General features: G+C 35.1%; 1 protein-coding gene across 1 annotated transcript in view; it reads left to right on the top strand.

Annotated features, from left to right (window-relative positions):
* ADAM10 (ADAM metallopeptidase domain 10) overlaps window positions 1–16,175 on the top strand; it is a 47,451-nt gene extending 31,276 nt beyond the window's left edge. Inside the window, exons 6-16 of the mRNA XM_054168883.1 lie at window positions 307–456; window positions 1,422–1,514; window positions 2,130–2,313; window positions 4,338–4,501; window positions 6,459–6,642; window positions 7,571–7,721; window positions 9,967–10,150; window positions 11,329–11,437; window positions 11,733–11,953; window positions 12,569–12,695; window positions 13,166–16,175. Of these exons, the coding sequence (XP_054024858.1) occupies window positions 307–456; window positions 1,422–1,514; window positions 2,130–2,313; window positions 4,338–4,501; window positions 6,459–6,642; window positions 7,571–7,721; window positions 9,967–10,150; window positions 11,329–11,437; window positions 11,733–11,953; window positions 12,569–12,695; window positions 13,166–13,260 (1,662 nt within the window). The 3' untranslated portion in view covers window positions 13,261–16,175. The remainder of the gene's footprint in view (window positions 1–306; window positions 457–1,421; window positions 1,515–2,129; window positions 2,314–4,337; window positions 4,502–6,458; window positions 6,643–7,570; window positions 7,722–9,966; window positions 10,151–11,328; window positions 11,438–11,732; window positions 11,954–12,568; window positions 12,696–13,165) is intronic.

Raw genomic sequence — 16,175 nt, 5'->3', positions numbered from 1 at the left:
AAAGGATTATCAAAGAAAAATTCCAGAGATCGCACAAAAGAAAAAAGTCTATTTCACATCAACTGCATTTTCTGATGCAAAATGAAATGCACAAAAAGGTTTGACAGGGAGACCATGTAAAATAGATGGCATACTTGAAAACTGGCTGTAACATACTTAGTTTTATTCAGGATTCATAAAGCTTTGTGGGTTAAAGAACAAAAATCTGTTGGTATTAGTGGAGTATGCTTAGAAAACCCCATTGCTATTTTTTAGGTAGCATGTAGGTTTGCACAATTAATATATTTATTTCCTATGTATATGTAGAAGCCTGTTGAAGAGCCTAAAAACAATGGTCCACAGGTTTTAAGAAAAAAGCGTGCTACTCAGGCTGAAAAAAATACATGTCAGCTGTATATTCAGACTGATCATCTGTTCTACAAGCATTATGGAACAAGGGAAGCTGTAATTGCACAGGTATTTCCAATTCGTTTGTTTAAAATTATAGTGGTAGCTGTGGTTTGTTTAAAAACTCTGATCATGACCTGCAGTTTGACTTTTCTCCATTCTTACTCAGAAAAATACTACTTCCTGAAGAGTTCTGTTCTGTTTGACAGCCTGCCAAGCCTCTGTGTTAACACTTGCATTGCCTTCCATTGGAAATTTTAGTTCAAAATACCTTGAGCTAATGACACTGACATCTGTCCTCGTAGTATCTGATGTAGTGGAAGGTTAAAAAAACAGTGGTATCTAAAGGTAGATGCTTTTCATTTATCAATATACAAGTCAGTGGAAAAAGTGGGGTTTTTTCCTCTATCACTTGCTAAATATAGCTAGCATGTTAACATACTTCTCTTGATGTCTAAAGTTTAGTGCCACTTGCAAATCTGACTTACGTTGTGCATATATAGTTTGATTTGAGTAACATTTTCCAAAGCCCTGAAGTTACCTTCAGTGATTTCTTTGTGCTCTTGGAAAAAAGTAAATGATCCTTGTGGTTGTTTTTTTTTTTCCCCCATGTTTATCTTATACTGGAAACTAAATAATGCTGCAACAAGTGATTTTCTTTGTTGTTTTAATAATAAAAAAAACCAAAACCGCAAAACAATACTTTGAATGCGATGTTAACAACAGTGTTATCTTAGTAATTAATCAAACCAGTGTCGCAAACAGGTATATGAATAGTTGATAGCAATGTGTTAGGGGAGAAAAAGGGAAACTGCAGAATACTTTGCTGCTCGTGGTGGCAATGCAGTTATCAGGTTATATAGTGATTTATTCCCATTATTTGCCATCAGTGTTTGATTTAGAAGTCCTGTGAAGAGTCACGTGGCACAATAATCTTACATGTAAAAGCACAGACCTTGCAGTTGTTGCTGCTTAAGATAAGCTACAGTGCAGTGTGGATCTTTGAACTGTGGTTACTTCCAATTTTTTGACAGATCTCCAGCCATGTCAAAGCAATTGACACAATTTACCAGTCAACAGATTTCTCAGGTATCCGTAACATCAGCTTCATGGTGAAACGAATAAGAGTAAGTTGTATTGGAAATACTTTTAGCTTCCCTGATAGTGCTTGGAGGCCTGTGGTTTCCACAAAGCCTGTTGCTGTTCTCTTGTAACCACTTACTGTTAGAAACTCTGTAATGCAAGTCTCTGTGGCAACTTGTTCCCTAACCCATTTATTTGGTTTGATTTTTAGTGTTTATTGTCAAAACCCCACTACTGTTAAGCTGTAGGCAATTTTTATGGGAATAACTGTTGTTTTAGCAGTGTAGTGTTGATTTTTGTGGCAAATAGACTATGTTACTCTCCACTAACTTTAATACTAAAATAGATAATGGCTATCCACATTGAGAGTTCCTTTTAAAAGTTACTATTTAAGATATTCAATTTAAACATTTGGGTGTTCATGGAAAGGAAAAAGAAAGAAATAAGAGACTGGGAATTTACTACACAAATGCAATTCTTCCTTTATTGTACAACTTAGTTTTTCAAGTATTAGTATAGTAATTTGTGAAGACCTATAAATCTTTAGCAACATATTCAACTATTTAACATAACAAGGTATTGACAAGAGAGAGCATCTTAGCTGGTATTTACAAGTACAAATGAACCATGGCTTACAGTTTCTTTCAATTTACTTTTAGATTAACACAACTGTAGATGAAAAGGACTCTTCCAATCCCTTCAGATTTCCTAACATTGGTGTGGAAAAGTTTTTGGAACTGAACTCGGAGCAGAATCATGATGATTATTGCTTGGCCTATGTGTTTACAGACCGTGACTTTGATGATGGAGTCCTTGGTCTGGCTTGGGTTGGAGCCCCTTCAGGTAATAATACTGAAAACTTCAGTGCTGTAAGGTTAAGTATGGCAGCCAGATACAATGAAGAAAGGAAGAAACTGTCATTTAAGTTGACAGCAAATAGACAAAAATCTCAAAACTATTTTGTCACAATTTTGCTTAGGTATGGTTTGATTTTTAATTTTATTTACCAGCATACTGTGTCACTTCAGTTAGTCTTGCTGTCTTTCTGATGAGCAAGATGTGATCATTAAAGAAAGATGTGTTTCTTTTCTTATACAAAGGTGGTATTACTGGGATGGCTTTTTGTTTATGATAGGTGTAAGTGACCAGTAAGTGACAGAAGAAACAAGCATTTCTGCTTATAAACAAAGCTTGCTGCAACTACACAGTTTGAATTTTATAGTAAAACTATACTGCAGAATACTATTCTAGATAGTATTGGAAGCAATTTTCTTTCTGTATTTTTTCAAAGTACAGTAAAACAGGTGAGATCTTGTTCTGGGAAATAATAGAATAATTATTGTGTGACTTTTCTTGAACCACTTCTCATTCATTTCCATGTAGGTTTTTTTTCTGGGTCTGAAGCATGTCTCTTGATTTAAGAAAACAAACAATGGTCTCTTGTGTGCAGCATCTCAAGACATTTCCCCTAGACGTATTTGTCTTGTACAATATATTAGTTTTATGAAATGATACATTAGGAAGTTCTTAGTCTTTAAATTTGAGTAAATACAAATTCTTTAATTATAGCTCAGCACAAATTTCATACAAATCAAAATCAGAAATTCATAAGGAACAGTCTGCCCTTGTTTTGTTCCTAAAGCGTATTTCTCTGTAATAAGGAATTACGCTGAGGATCAGCAAGTTCTGACACATTTGCAAGAGAGTGGATACTTCTATTGACAACATTATCAAGAGCTTTAACAAAATTTGAGTAATTGTGGAACAATCATTAAACTGTTCATGAGATGTAGCTACATTGTAACCTTACTTTATTTACTGCTATAATTTCCTCTAAAGCACACGTTGGTTGAAGAGTACTGGAGCTATGTGGAAAACTGTTGTGGTATGACAGAGGGTTTTTAAACAACACATCATGCCACATGATAGACACAAAGTCTCTCAGACTTTGATTATAGGAAACTAAAATGTTCAAACAAGTATTAGTAGAATTTTCAGACAGGTAAGGGATCACTGAACCCATGAAGTATGTTAGAAGGACCTGTGTGGACTAACGTTAGTGACTGTGAAAGAACCAGGGGAAGAATTATACACCAGTGGCCTATGTAAATAAGAATCTGAGTCTGTCATGAAGTAGCCTAGTTTATATACTGAGCAAGCACAGGATGAGTTGGAATGTACATTCCATAAACACTGTTTCCTTAACACACATACTGACCTAGGTTAAATGGGATGTTTCACTTAAAGTAAGTTGTACTTTGGAGAGCAAGGAAACTTCTTGAGAGTGTTTTTTAGATGCAGTTTATATTAGGAACAGAACACCTGAATTTTAGAACATTGATAATGCCTCAGTACAAAGACAAATTATGGAAAATTTGGGGGGTATAAAAGTCATAACTGCAAGACTTTTCAAAACAGTAAGTTCAATGCACTTAGGCATTTTATGTAAATGTTTATGCTATGAGAGAGGATCTCCAGTGATTTTACTGTGGAGTGTTTTGCTTAGTGAAATCCAAATGGGTTGTAGATTGAGGCTACCTGTATTGGACATTGCACCCTGCTAGTCTTATATTACAAGTATGAGAAATCAGAGCTTGTCTGTGCAGTGAAAGCCCAAAATAGCTCTTGCTTAATAGCTATTCTGAGGCAGCTAACTTCTGTGAATGTATCCATTCAGTGCTTGAGAGCATTACTGTGGATAAATCTAATCTACTTTCAAAGTTGGGTTAATAATTACACAGAAGAACTCCTAGTCTGTCTTCATCCACTGAGCTGCAAGCTGTTTCTTGTTCTGAATATCACTAGGAAAAGAAACACAACACTTCTTTTCTTAAATTATTAACTCTTGTACTTTTGTCTAAATGCAGGGAGCTCTGGTGGAATATGTGAAAAGAGCAAACTGTATTCTGATGGTAAGAAGAAGTCACTGAACACTGGAATCATCACAGTTCAGAACTATGGCTCTCATGTGCCTCCCAAGGTTTCTCACATTACTTTTGCACATGAGGTTGGGCATAACTTTGGCTCACCTGTGAGTATTACTGTTGATCTGTTAACTCAGTTCAACCATTTTGAAGTTCATGGTTTGCAAATGGAATTTTTACTGCTTATTAACAAAGAAAATATGGTCATAGCTGCATGTGCATGTGTGTAAGCCCATGGCATACAAACAGAAAAAGAAGATTGCCAAACTAAGCTCCTTCTATGAGTGGTGGGTGCAATGGTGGATTTTGTGAATTGTTTATTTCTACTAGTTCAGTCTACTATGAAGGGGCTGTATTCCCTCAACTTGCTTCTTTCTTATTGAAGACATCCTTTAAATGTATAGTAGAAGAGGAAGAAGCAATGCAGAATTGATAAAGATGACACTTTATTCAACAAAGGAAGAAAGAACTGGCTCTTTTTTTATGTGTTATTCTTTATACTTACAAGCTCACCAAAGCAAAATTGTCTTCCCAGTCATTTAGGGATGTGATTTGCTTATGGCAAGCTGAAAGCATGAAGCTTTTGCTTTTGCTGGAGATGAGAACTTGAGCTTTGAACTTAAGTATATGTGTTTTCTACTCGTGGAAGTAAAATGAAATCCAGATATCAACTGAATGACAAGTTCTTCCAAAAGAGATCCCAGAATCACAGAAACATTCAGGTTGGAAAAGACCCTCAGGATCACCAAGTCCTACTCTACAAGGTTCACCCCTAAACCATATCCCCAAGCACCATATCCAAACGAATCTTAAACACATCCAGGGTTGGCAACTCAACTACCTCCCTGGGCAGCCCATTCCAATGCCTGACCACTCTTTCCATGAAATTTTTTTTTTTTCCTAATGCCCAGTTGCATCTTGAGGCCATTCCCTCTTGTCCTGTCACTAATTACCTGGGAAAAGAGACCAGCACCAGCCTCTCTACAGTGTTCTTTTGGGTAGTTGTAGAGAGCAATGAGCTCTCCCCTCAGCCTTCTCTTTCAAACTAAACAGCCCCAGCTCCTTAAGTTGCTCTTCACAAGAGTTATTCTCCAGGCCCTTCATCAGCTTCATTGCCCTCCTCTGCACTTGCTCCAGCACCTTGACATCTTTCTTGTATTGAGGTACCCAAAACTGGACACAATACTCAAGGTATGGCCTCACCAGATGTTCACATGTGAAGCTTTCTTCATGTGCCTTGAGAAAATTCTTAATAACACTGCTCTGAGTGGGAACAAGCCTTTCAAATATAACTGAAAACATGAACACATAAAAGTGAAAAAACAATCCCACAGTGTGAAACATCTTTTGAATCATTCTGGAAAATGGTTCTTTTCATTTTAGTGTTGAGTTGCATTCAATCCAGAGAAATAAATGAAAGCACATGTTTGGTCCTACTAAACTATAATGGATTCTATAGTTCTCACAACTATGCTGAAAATTTGCCTACTACATCTGGGGACTGAGGTTGCATTTCTAGAAAGTAGGATGCATCAAAACAGCATTAGAGTTGCTGTTACACTTAGTATTTTGTCAAGATGCTAGTTCTTAGTATGCCATCCTGTAATGCAATGCATTCATCATGCCAGTTATCATACAGATCTAGGCACTGGCTCATATAAACAAAATTCTGCTCTGAAGATCTCTTTATACCTCCTTCAAAACAAGCAAAAAGAATAGAATATGATGTCAGTTAACTCCTCCTGCTTTTATTCCACAGAAGACTTTGTGACCCTAAAGCCACTTTTTAGGAGATGATGACTTTTTCAGCTTGGGACTATGACAACAACAAACAAAAACCACAATTGCCATAAAAACCAACAAAGCAAAACCCAAATCTTTACTTTCTGTATGCTTTTTGTATTCCAAGAAACCATAGACTATATGATAGCACTTTGTTTTTACTCCTATTCTCACTGTATTAAGGTTACTGAATTGGGTTACTTTTGAGATCTTATTACATGTATGCAAAATATTGGAGAAGCTGTCTTAATTAGAAATAGCTTTAAAATACTTGTTTTGCAGCATGATTCTGGAATGGAGTGCACTCCAGGAGAGTCCAAGAACTTGGGACAGAAAGAAAATGGCAATTATATCATGTATGCAAGAGCTACATCTGGGGACAAACTGAACAACAACAAGTTTTCTATCTGTAGCATTCGAAATATCAGCCAAGTTCTTGAGAAAAAGAGAAATAATTGTTTTGTTGGTATGTATTCTCTCATCCTGGAAGCACAATGGCTAAGCTATTGCCTTACACTTAATTAGAAATTTATTTTATTTATATTTATTTCTGTGTTTAGGTTACATTTTAAAAATTTGCTGTTCTGTAACTATAAAATTTTAATCTGAGATCTGGAGTATTGTGTCAAGTTCTGGGCTTCTAAGTACAGAAAAGACATGGACATACTAGAGTGAGTCCAGCAAAGACCTGCAAAGATTATCAAGGGATTGGAACATCTGACATGAGGACAGGCTGTGAGAGCTGAGACTGCTTAGTCTGGAGAAGAGAAGGCTAGGGAGTGGCAGGCTCTTCTCTTTCTCAGTGCCTGGTGGGAGAGATTAAAGAGTACAGGGCAGGACTGTTTTTAGTCATGCCCAGTGAAAGGACAAGTGTTAAATAGCAGAAATTAAAAAACAGAGAATTCTATTTAACAATTTTTTGCAGTAATTTTCTTTCTGGAGTCTGATATGTGAGCTCTCAAATTTTGTGAGATTTGTGCAGCACAAAGGTTTTGGGTTTGGAGTAGTAGTAATTTAATATAGCACTATCAGCTTTTGCCTTGAGGTCATCAGAAAGTTAACGGAGGAGTGCAGGAAAGGATGCAGCTCTGTTGGAGACTTAGCAGAAAAGTTCTACTACTCACAGTTGATTTCATATCCATTTGAGAAATTCCCATTGTTATCAGCTGAAACATTTTACTCAGAGGTGTAGAATTCTATGAATTGTAGGAATGACTAAGCTGACTGGCAAGCAAATAATGCACGTTGACTTGATCTCTACTCTGAAATCCATCTTGACCAGGTATTTTCAGTCATGATTAGCTGGATGCCATTGCAAGTCAGTATTAACATTTTTAAGTCTGTTTGCATATTATTTTTACAGCTTTGTACATAAATATACTGGCATTTTTCAGAATCTGGTCAGCCCATCTGTGGTAATGGACTGGTTGAACAAGGAGAACAGTGTGACTGCGGATACAGTGACCAGTGTAAAGATGAATGCTGTTATGATGCAAACCAACCAGAAGATAAAAAATGCAAGTTAAGACCAGGCAAATCCTGCAGGTATTGTGCATGTCTGTTAGAGTATATCTTAATTTGGGAGATTTATTGGTAGTTATAATTGATATTTTAGAATCAGAATCTGTTTACCCACATCATTTTCAAAGTGTTTATTTTGTTCAAAAGGCCTTATACAGTGAGAGAGAAATGCATAAGCACAATTATGCTATGCAGTTCTTGGTGCTGTTTGTAACTTGCTTTCCTTTAGGTGACTGTTCTCTAGCTTTTGAAAAAAACATAATACAGCAATGGATTTACATCAGTGCTAAGGTATCACAGAAAAATGTGTTGAAATTCTGTAATTTTTATAAGAAATGTATTGTGTAAAAGGTGCATGATTGAAAAAGCCACAACCAGGATGCTGTTTTAACAATGGGTACAGTAAAGTATTCATTGCCCAAAGGATAAAGCAGTGCCTAGTGTCACTTCTGACATTGCTTAACTGGAAGATGACTGAAGGATATAGTTGATTTATCTTATTTGTTAAATGCTTGTTTTATAAATTAAGTTGAACTATGATTTCAAGTCAGTTTGTATCTTGGCAGTGTTGTGTATGCAATGATTTATAAGAGAAACTTTTAAAGATCATAAGACTGCTGGTGAAGTCAAGTTCTGTCTTTTAATTTTGTGACTTAAGATAGGTGTTAAATTCTTACCTTATCTGAAAACTGTAGTGGACTGTTTTCACATGAAGGGTATGACCTTTTGTTTCTCTCTAGAGACAGACATTAATCTAACATTAGGTTAGAATCCTAGCCAAAGATTAAGAGAAAATTGCTGATACCTTCAAGTCTAAATCAGCTCAGCCCTTTAATACAACATAAACAATTTTGTTTAGTTAAGCTATCCTGCTCTTTAAAATTATCTTTGTCCTAGCAGTGGAAGTAAAGGTGGCATCTCCTGATAAAACGTGTTTGACAGTGTAGGCGTGGTAGAAGGGACCATCTCCTTTGAATTCACAGTCACAATAATTTTGCCTTTTTTTTTTTAACTTTTCCCTTGTAAATTCTATGATTTCTGCTAACATACAGACCTTATATTGTCTTGTCTTAGAATCTGATTGTGAGATTTTATGTTGCACCTATGGGGAGGGGGCATTGTCTTCTGAGTACATCAGGTGCCATCACCACTTCCTTACTTTGCTGTCTATATTCAGCAGACTGTTTTATGATCTGCTGAAACAGTCTTAAGTATTCATTGCTGCATCATTTTCCCTTTTCTCAGTTCTGTTAATGTTGAAAATTTTGCTGTACAACAAGGTTTCCAAATATAGAGCAAATTTAAGTGTAAGAATAGATCACATAAATACATTTAAGGAAACTGTGGTATCTCTCCAGCTGCTTTGCATGTATTTTAGTCTTTCATATGTGATATAAGTGAATTTTTCTTAGCATGCAGTAATTTAAAAATAGATCCTGATGTATAGAAGGTCTGTGCTATTTTCTGATGTCCACTGAATGCCAGTGAGTACATACTGTGAATAGTGTTGAGATACAGAATAATTTGAGATGATAACTCAGGATTCTTAGCTTTAATCCAGTAGTTCTGTATGTTTTATATCCTTCATTCTGCTGCTTGTAATGGCATGTGTAGTGAAGCCCAGCATCAGAAAGAGAAATTGTATACTGGTGTACATAGCAAAAGGGGCTCAGGTGCTTTGATATCTGTGGCAGAAAGAAGCCAAAGTGTTTCAGGGGAACCAGTGAAGCTGTATGGCTTCTTTCATAAGTCTTTCCCCAAAATTTGTTCATATACTTAAGTGTGATTTCTGATAAAAGGTCTGACCCATTGTCTTCCCCTTTCTTGTTTATTTTAACAATGTAGGTGGTATGGCTGAAAAATATAAAATATTTCTTACAGATGCTAATCAGTGACAGATAAATCTTGACTTAATTATTACATTGATAGGGATAGTATCAAGCTAATCAGTTGTTTCAGAAATAATTTTGCCAACCTGTTAATTGAATAGATAAACTTTGAAATGTCATTTCTCTTCTTTGTGCTCTAAAATGTGCTTGTACTGTTTTTCTAAACTAATGCAAGTACTTTAATGACCTACTCCATGGCTAAGAAATTTCTATGCAGTGCAGTAACCTTTTGTTACCTTAAGGGACAGAAGAAAATTATTTTCAATTCACATTTCACTGAAATCAGGAATATGTTGAGTATTTGAGTCATTCTCAGGATGAATAGTAGTTCTTGAATCATTCATGCTTTCTTTACATCCATGTTTTCTGTTTATTTCTAGCCCTAGTCAAGGCCCTTGCTGTACTGCACAGTGTAATTTCAAACTGAAGACTGATAAGTGTCGAAATGATTCCGACTGTGCAAAGGAAGGAATGTGTGATGGTGTCAGTGCTCTCTGTCCAGCATCTGAGCCTAAAAAGAACTTCACAGCTTGCAACAGGAACACACAAGTTTGCTTAAATGGGGTATGTCTTAGAATCACATGCAACTACTGTCATCTATTGCCAGACACTGTAATATGAAGTGATACGGTTTCAATACTTCATGGAGAAGAATGTAGGATTACTCTTCTCTTCAATAACATTTGACTTATTAATTCCAATTAGAATAAATGGAGGCACACAGAATGTTAAGAAGAAGATAACAAATACCAAGATAGCTTTATTATTTTGAAAGGTTCTGTTTAATTTTATTTTGGTAAAAATCTGGAATATGAAAATGTTGTATTTCCTAGCTCCATCTTTCCATTTTCATTTGGTCTTGGTCAAGTGATTTTTTTTTTTGTTGCCTTAAAAAACTGGATACCCTTGTCAGTACATGTTGAATTTGGCTTAATGATAATTTTCATTTCTTCTACCCATGTGCATGTAACACAGATGTGCACGCATATAGAATTAGACTGACCTGCCATTAGTTTCCAGGGTTAAAGAGTCTATGGTAGTTGCAAGCCTATTATAAAATTGATCTCTCTTTATTTGGAAGCAGAAACAAACTAAAAGTTATCCTCCTAAAGGGCTGTAACTTGTGTTGCTCTAAGTCTGTTTTCTGCAGTCCAGATTTTTAATCAAGTGATACTGCTTGTAATAATTTTTTGTCTTAATTTAGAGACATCTTAAGGATAGATGAATTGTCTTTATATAGTTACTGGGGTTTTAGTCATGATTATAAATACACAGATATTTTTAATGTTTTTTTAGTAGTAGTATTTGACCTTGAAAGGGTCCTCCCACAGTGGAATTAAATAGTTTTTCCAACCATCAAGTTTTACTGTTTTCTGAGAGAAAATATTTTTGAAGATAGGCTTTTCATTTATTTTTCTAAGCAGTTTTGTGTAATTCTGTTGCAGTGTAAATTGCAGTGCTGTGCAGGGTACTTTGAGACACCACAAGAAGATGCAGTGTTAAAAAAGAAAATATGGTAAATCACCTTTAAAAACAAAAAAAATTGAAGAACCCTGAACACTGCAACTGAATAACTGCAATAATTGTATAAAATTTAGAAAACATTCAAGCTCTTATTTTTATTGATAAGCATCTTTAGACCTGCCGTTGTGTTTTCAGCTATTAAAAATCTGTATCTTTCCTAATGTCAGTGTTCTTAAAAGTGAAACTGATTTTTGTGTTCTCATGCTTTTGTCTCACAGCAATGTGCTGGCTCTATCTGTGAGAAGTTTGACTTGGAGGAGTGTACATGTGCTAGTTCAGATGGCAAGGACGATAGAGAATTGTGTCATGTCTGCTGCATGAGAAAAAGTAAGATTTGTCTGAATTGTAAGCATAAATATAGCAGTAGGTATCTGAGGAATTTTCTCATGCTGTTTATATTTTCATTTAGTTGAGAGTGTACTGCAATTTTGTTCGTACTTCCTTTCAGATAGACATTGCATTGTATTTTGTAGGATGTAAACAATAGATTTTGGGTTTTCACAGATTAAATAGGAACTTGATGTCTTTCTAAAGCATTTTGAGCAAGTGAACACCAAAGTGTACATGCAGATATTTTAATACGGTAAAGATTTAATTTATCTAATTTGTGTTTGCTTTTCAGTGGACCCAGCTAGTTGTGCAAGTACAGGCTCTCATCAGTGGGAGAAACACTTTGGTCGTAAAACTACTACTTTGCAACCTGGATCTCCTTGTAACGACTTCAAAGGCTACTGTGATGTGTTCATGAGGTGTCGGCTAGTAGATGCTGATGGCCCTCTAGCTAGATTAAAGAAAGCAATTTTTAATCCAGAACTATATGAAAATATTGCAGAATGGATTGTGGTAAGGTGGTTTTTGTGTTTGCTTTCTTCGATTGGGCTTTTTTCTTACCAGTGTAATACAAAATTTCCTTTATAATAATCACAGTTACGAAGTTTTGCTATACTTACACAATACTTCAGCATTCTTCAAAGCATAATCAGTCCTTGTTCTACTAGTTTCTCAATGAGCACCTTGAGTGCAGCAAATCATTTTGACAGATTGAAGGGAATAGTAGAAATAAATAACAAGTAAATATTGTGTGTTAATAACTCTTCACTGTTTTGGTGTTAATGTTCATATTTTTAATTTAGAGGGTTTTCTTGTTTTAACTTCATATGTGAATGTTCTGATCTCTTTTAAAGAGCTCAATGTATTAATCTCTAGCATTTATGAGTTTTACTACACTAGATGACACTCTCCTAATGAAAGACTGTGAGGAGAGCTAGAGTGAAACACCTTTATAGAGGTCTATAGTCGATTTTGTGTAAGCTGTTGATTTTTTTTTTAAGTTTATATAGCTCTGTTGAAATGGTTTTTTACTATTAAAATAAGCAAAAGAAAGCCATCCATATTCAATGACCTCTGTCTTGTACATGTGTGCCGGACCTGCAAAAATACATGTTTTAATATTTTTAGGCTTATTGGTGGGCAGTGTTGCTTATGGGAATTGCCTTGATCATGTTGATGGCTGGTTTCATTAAGATATGCAGTGTTCATACTCCAAGCAGTAATCCAAAGTTGCCTCCTCATAAACCACTTCCAGGTGAGTACACTAATTAATACAGAGAGAAATGCTTTATGCTCAACTATTTTGTATGAAATACAAATTGCAGGTGTGCTACCCTATAGTTCTTAGTCTGGCACTGAAACTACAAGTGGAATTCATGCAAGTGAAACAACTTACAAAAACGTTATTTATGTCTTACTTTCCTACAACATAATAGGCATACAACAGAAAGCTTTGAAGACTTTTTCTAAATCAGAGTTCATTTTGTTCCCTATTCCATGCTACATTTTTGTAAGAATGAAAGTGTTTAAAGAACTAGTGTTAAGGTAGTAAAATGTGTTCTGTAAATACTCCATGCAGTTAATCATCTATTTAAAACCTTGCAGCTCTAACTCTGAAGGCTTTCAGAGAAATAGTTGTATTTAATTTTCATGGCCAAGGCAACTTTTTTTGAAATAATGTATTTATTAAATTCATTTTAATAATGATACCTTTTTCTTAAATAGGCACTTTAAAAAGGAGGAGACCACCACAAACCACTCAGCCACCACAGCGGCAAAGACCCCGAGAGAGTTATCAGATGGGACATATGAGACGTTGACTGCAGCTTTTTGCCTTGGTTCTTCCTAGTGCCTACAATGGGAAAATTCACTCCAAAGAAAACCTAATAAGTCATTATCCCCAGTCTAACTTTCAAAAATTGAAGAGGAAAAAAAAAAAAGGCATGATATGCCCTCAAAAGAAGTGGAAATGGTTATTTTCTAATGAGCAAATCTTCCAGATCAAAAAAGAAGAGAAGTTTTTTCTTGCATATTTTTAATTTAGTGGCACAAAGTCCTAGGGTATCATGGTTCTTTCCCCCTTCTGTGCTCTTCATTGCTGCATTTTCTTCACTTGCAGGCAAATATGGCTGTAGTAAAACTTTTAATTCAAGAATTGAAAAACAAGATATATTTTTCACCTGCCAGTCAAGGCTAGGAAGGTAGACCACCTCAGCAATGGAGACATTACTTGTCAATGTATATACATTGTTATATGCAGACATGTATTTCTAACGTACACCCGTACTTGTGTGCAATTGTAAACAAGAGAATTGCAATATGGATGTTTCTTTGTATTATAAAACTTTTCCGCTATTAATGAAGAAATTACTGTTTAATTGACATACTCAGGATAACAGAGGATGATGGTGTGTAATGGTCAAGGATCCCGTGATGCTTTATACAGCAGTTTTGAATCAAATCAAATCAAATTGGTTTTTATCATGATCAAAGTTGTTTCAAGCACTCATTTCATCTTTATCAAACAGCTGCTAAGATACAGCATACAAGATTGAATGGTCTTTTAGAGATAACAGGTGTTCTGCAAACTTTGCAAATGCCAGAATGTTTCAAAAATGTTTTATGTGAGTGTCTAATTTCTTGTTGCTCAACATAAATATTTTTAATTTGTCTGATTGTTCAGTTAAATAATGAATAGTTAGATGAATTACTTCCATGCTTTGTTAGAAAATTCTGCCTGTTACTCAGCTTGTTTTAAAAATTGCAATCAGTTTGTTTGGGCTGTTCAGATATTCTTCCAGTATGATAATTAAGTTTGTATTCTGAAGGATGTGGAAAGAGAAAGAAAAGCTGTAGTTCTTTGGTTTGGGTTTTGTTTTGTTTTAATTTATCAGGTCTTTGGATAACTTTTCAGCATGATACTATTGTTAACCACTAAAGTAGAGTGATTTGCCCGGCTACTGTGGCAGAGTTAAAATTGTAGTTAGGATTACCAAGTTTCCCACATTTTACACCAGTAGTGAAGTTCAACAGCACAATGTCCCATTCCAAAGTTTTTATGACGAATGTAAATAATTGGCATTTTTGAAAGAGAAAACACAAAAGATGTCTTAAGGTGCTTACTGCTATGCAGGAAACGAAAGGGGGCATTACAAAATGTTTAAGCTTGTGATATATTTATTGCTTGTTTTCCAAAAGCACCAAGCTAATTAGAGATGCAAATGGCTATAATTTTCCTGGCTTTGCTTAGGAGAAAATTTACTAAGGGTTGGACAGGCTTCCTTTGTTTGTTTTTTTGTTATGTTTTTTAAGAGTATAAGGTTTACACAATCATTCTCATAATGTGACGCAAGCCAGAAAGGCCAAAAATGTTACAGAATATAATGGGTTCTCTTCCTTGTAAACTTGTACAGTATGTGGTAACTTTTTCAAAATACAGCTTTTTGTACATGGTTTAGAGACAAATTTTGTACATGAAACCCCAAGTCCAATAGACTATATAAATAATTCTAAATGATCTTAACTAGTTAGAAGTGTATGTAGTTGCTTTTAAGTCATTTAAATACATTTGTTTTAAGACTGTGCAAAGATTGGAAGTGGGTTTGCATTTCTAAAATGGTGACTTTTATTCAGCAAGAGTTCTTAGTAACTTCTTGAGTGTGGTAGACTTTGGAACATGTAAATTTTTTGCCTGTAATGTTATCCTGTGGTAGGATTTTGGCAGACAAATTCTGCCCTATTTTATTTTGAGTCTAAGTTAAATGTTTTCTGAAAACAGAAATGTGCACTGAACTCTCCACTGCAAGTCAAGATGTGGTAAAACCGAAAGTTAAGACAATGAAATGGAATACTACTGTCGATTCATGTCCACTGTGTTTTATACAGTATCTTTTTTGTTCACTTTGGAAATTTTTACTAAAAATGCAAAAAATAAAGTATTGTGCAAAGATATGTAAGGTTTTTTGAAACTTGAAATGCATTAATAAATAGACTTGATGAATTCATCTTCTAAAGATCCATTTACTTTTTGAACTGTGAAAACAAAAAGGAACACACAGATTCTACTTCTCCTTAATTTTTGGCTTCCGCTGGAAAGGGACTGTCAAGCAAGAAAAGTAATTGTACTATATTTACACCATCAGACTGCACCTCCTAATTACAGGACCATGCAGTTAAATGTGAGAGTAAATGATTTTGTGAAACCTTTTTTAAGGAAAAGCCCTAAAATTACTTTTACATTACTTGTATAATCACAGGAATAAAGCTTTCTCTGTTCTTATCTTTAAAATGGAAACTAGTTACTGGTGGGATAGTCAAGCCTTGCAGCGTAGCTACTGAATGATATCTTCTGAAATAAATATATTTTTGAAGAATAATGTAATTAACATGCAGTACTTTGAATGTACAACTATGGATAAAACTTTCAGAAGGAGCAAAACTGCTTTTTTCAAGATGTTTTAAAACTGCCAGGCTGAGTCTGGGTTTGTGTTTCACATAGTTGATTTAAGTGGTAAGACTGCTTTTTAAAAGCCAGATTTCATTCTTTAGGGCTGTTTGTTGACAGTGGCCTGCTTAGACATCTGTTTCCCTAACTGAGCAGCATATGCTTTGATGTAATCAAAGCATATTCACAGTTCCTTCCTCACAGCACTGTTTTCTTCTGTGGTTTTGTTTTTAATAGCAGTGCTTCCTCTTGTAGCTAAATAGCACTGTCAGGGCAAAAGCTATTAAAAGA

Source organism: Dryobates pubescens, chromosome 17 (genome assembly GCF_014839835.1).
Source record: "Dryobates pubescens isolate bDryPub1 chromosome 17, bDryPub1.pri, whole genome shotgun sequence".
In the NCBI taxonomy this organism is placed as follows: domain Eukaryota; kingdom Metazoa; phylum Chordata; class Aves; order Piciformes; family Picidae; genus Dryobates; species Dryobates pubescens.
This window is presented reverse-complemented; position numbering and strand designations above follow the sequence as displayed.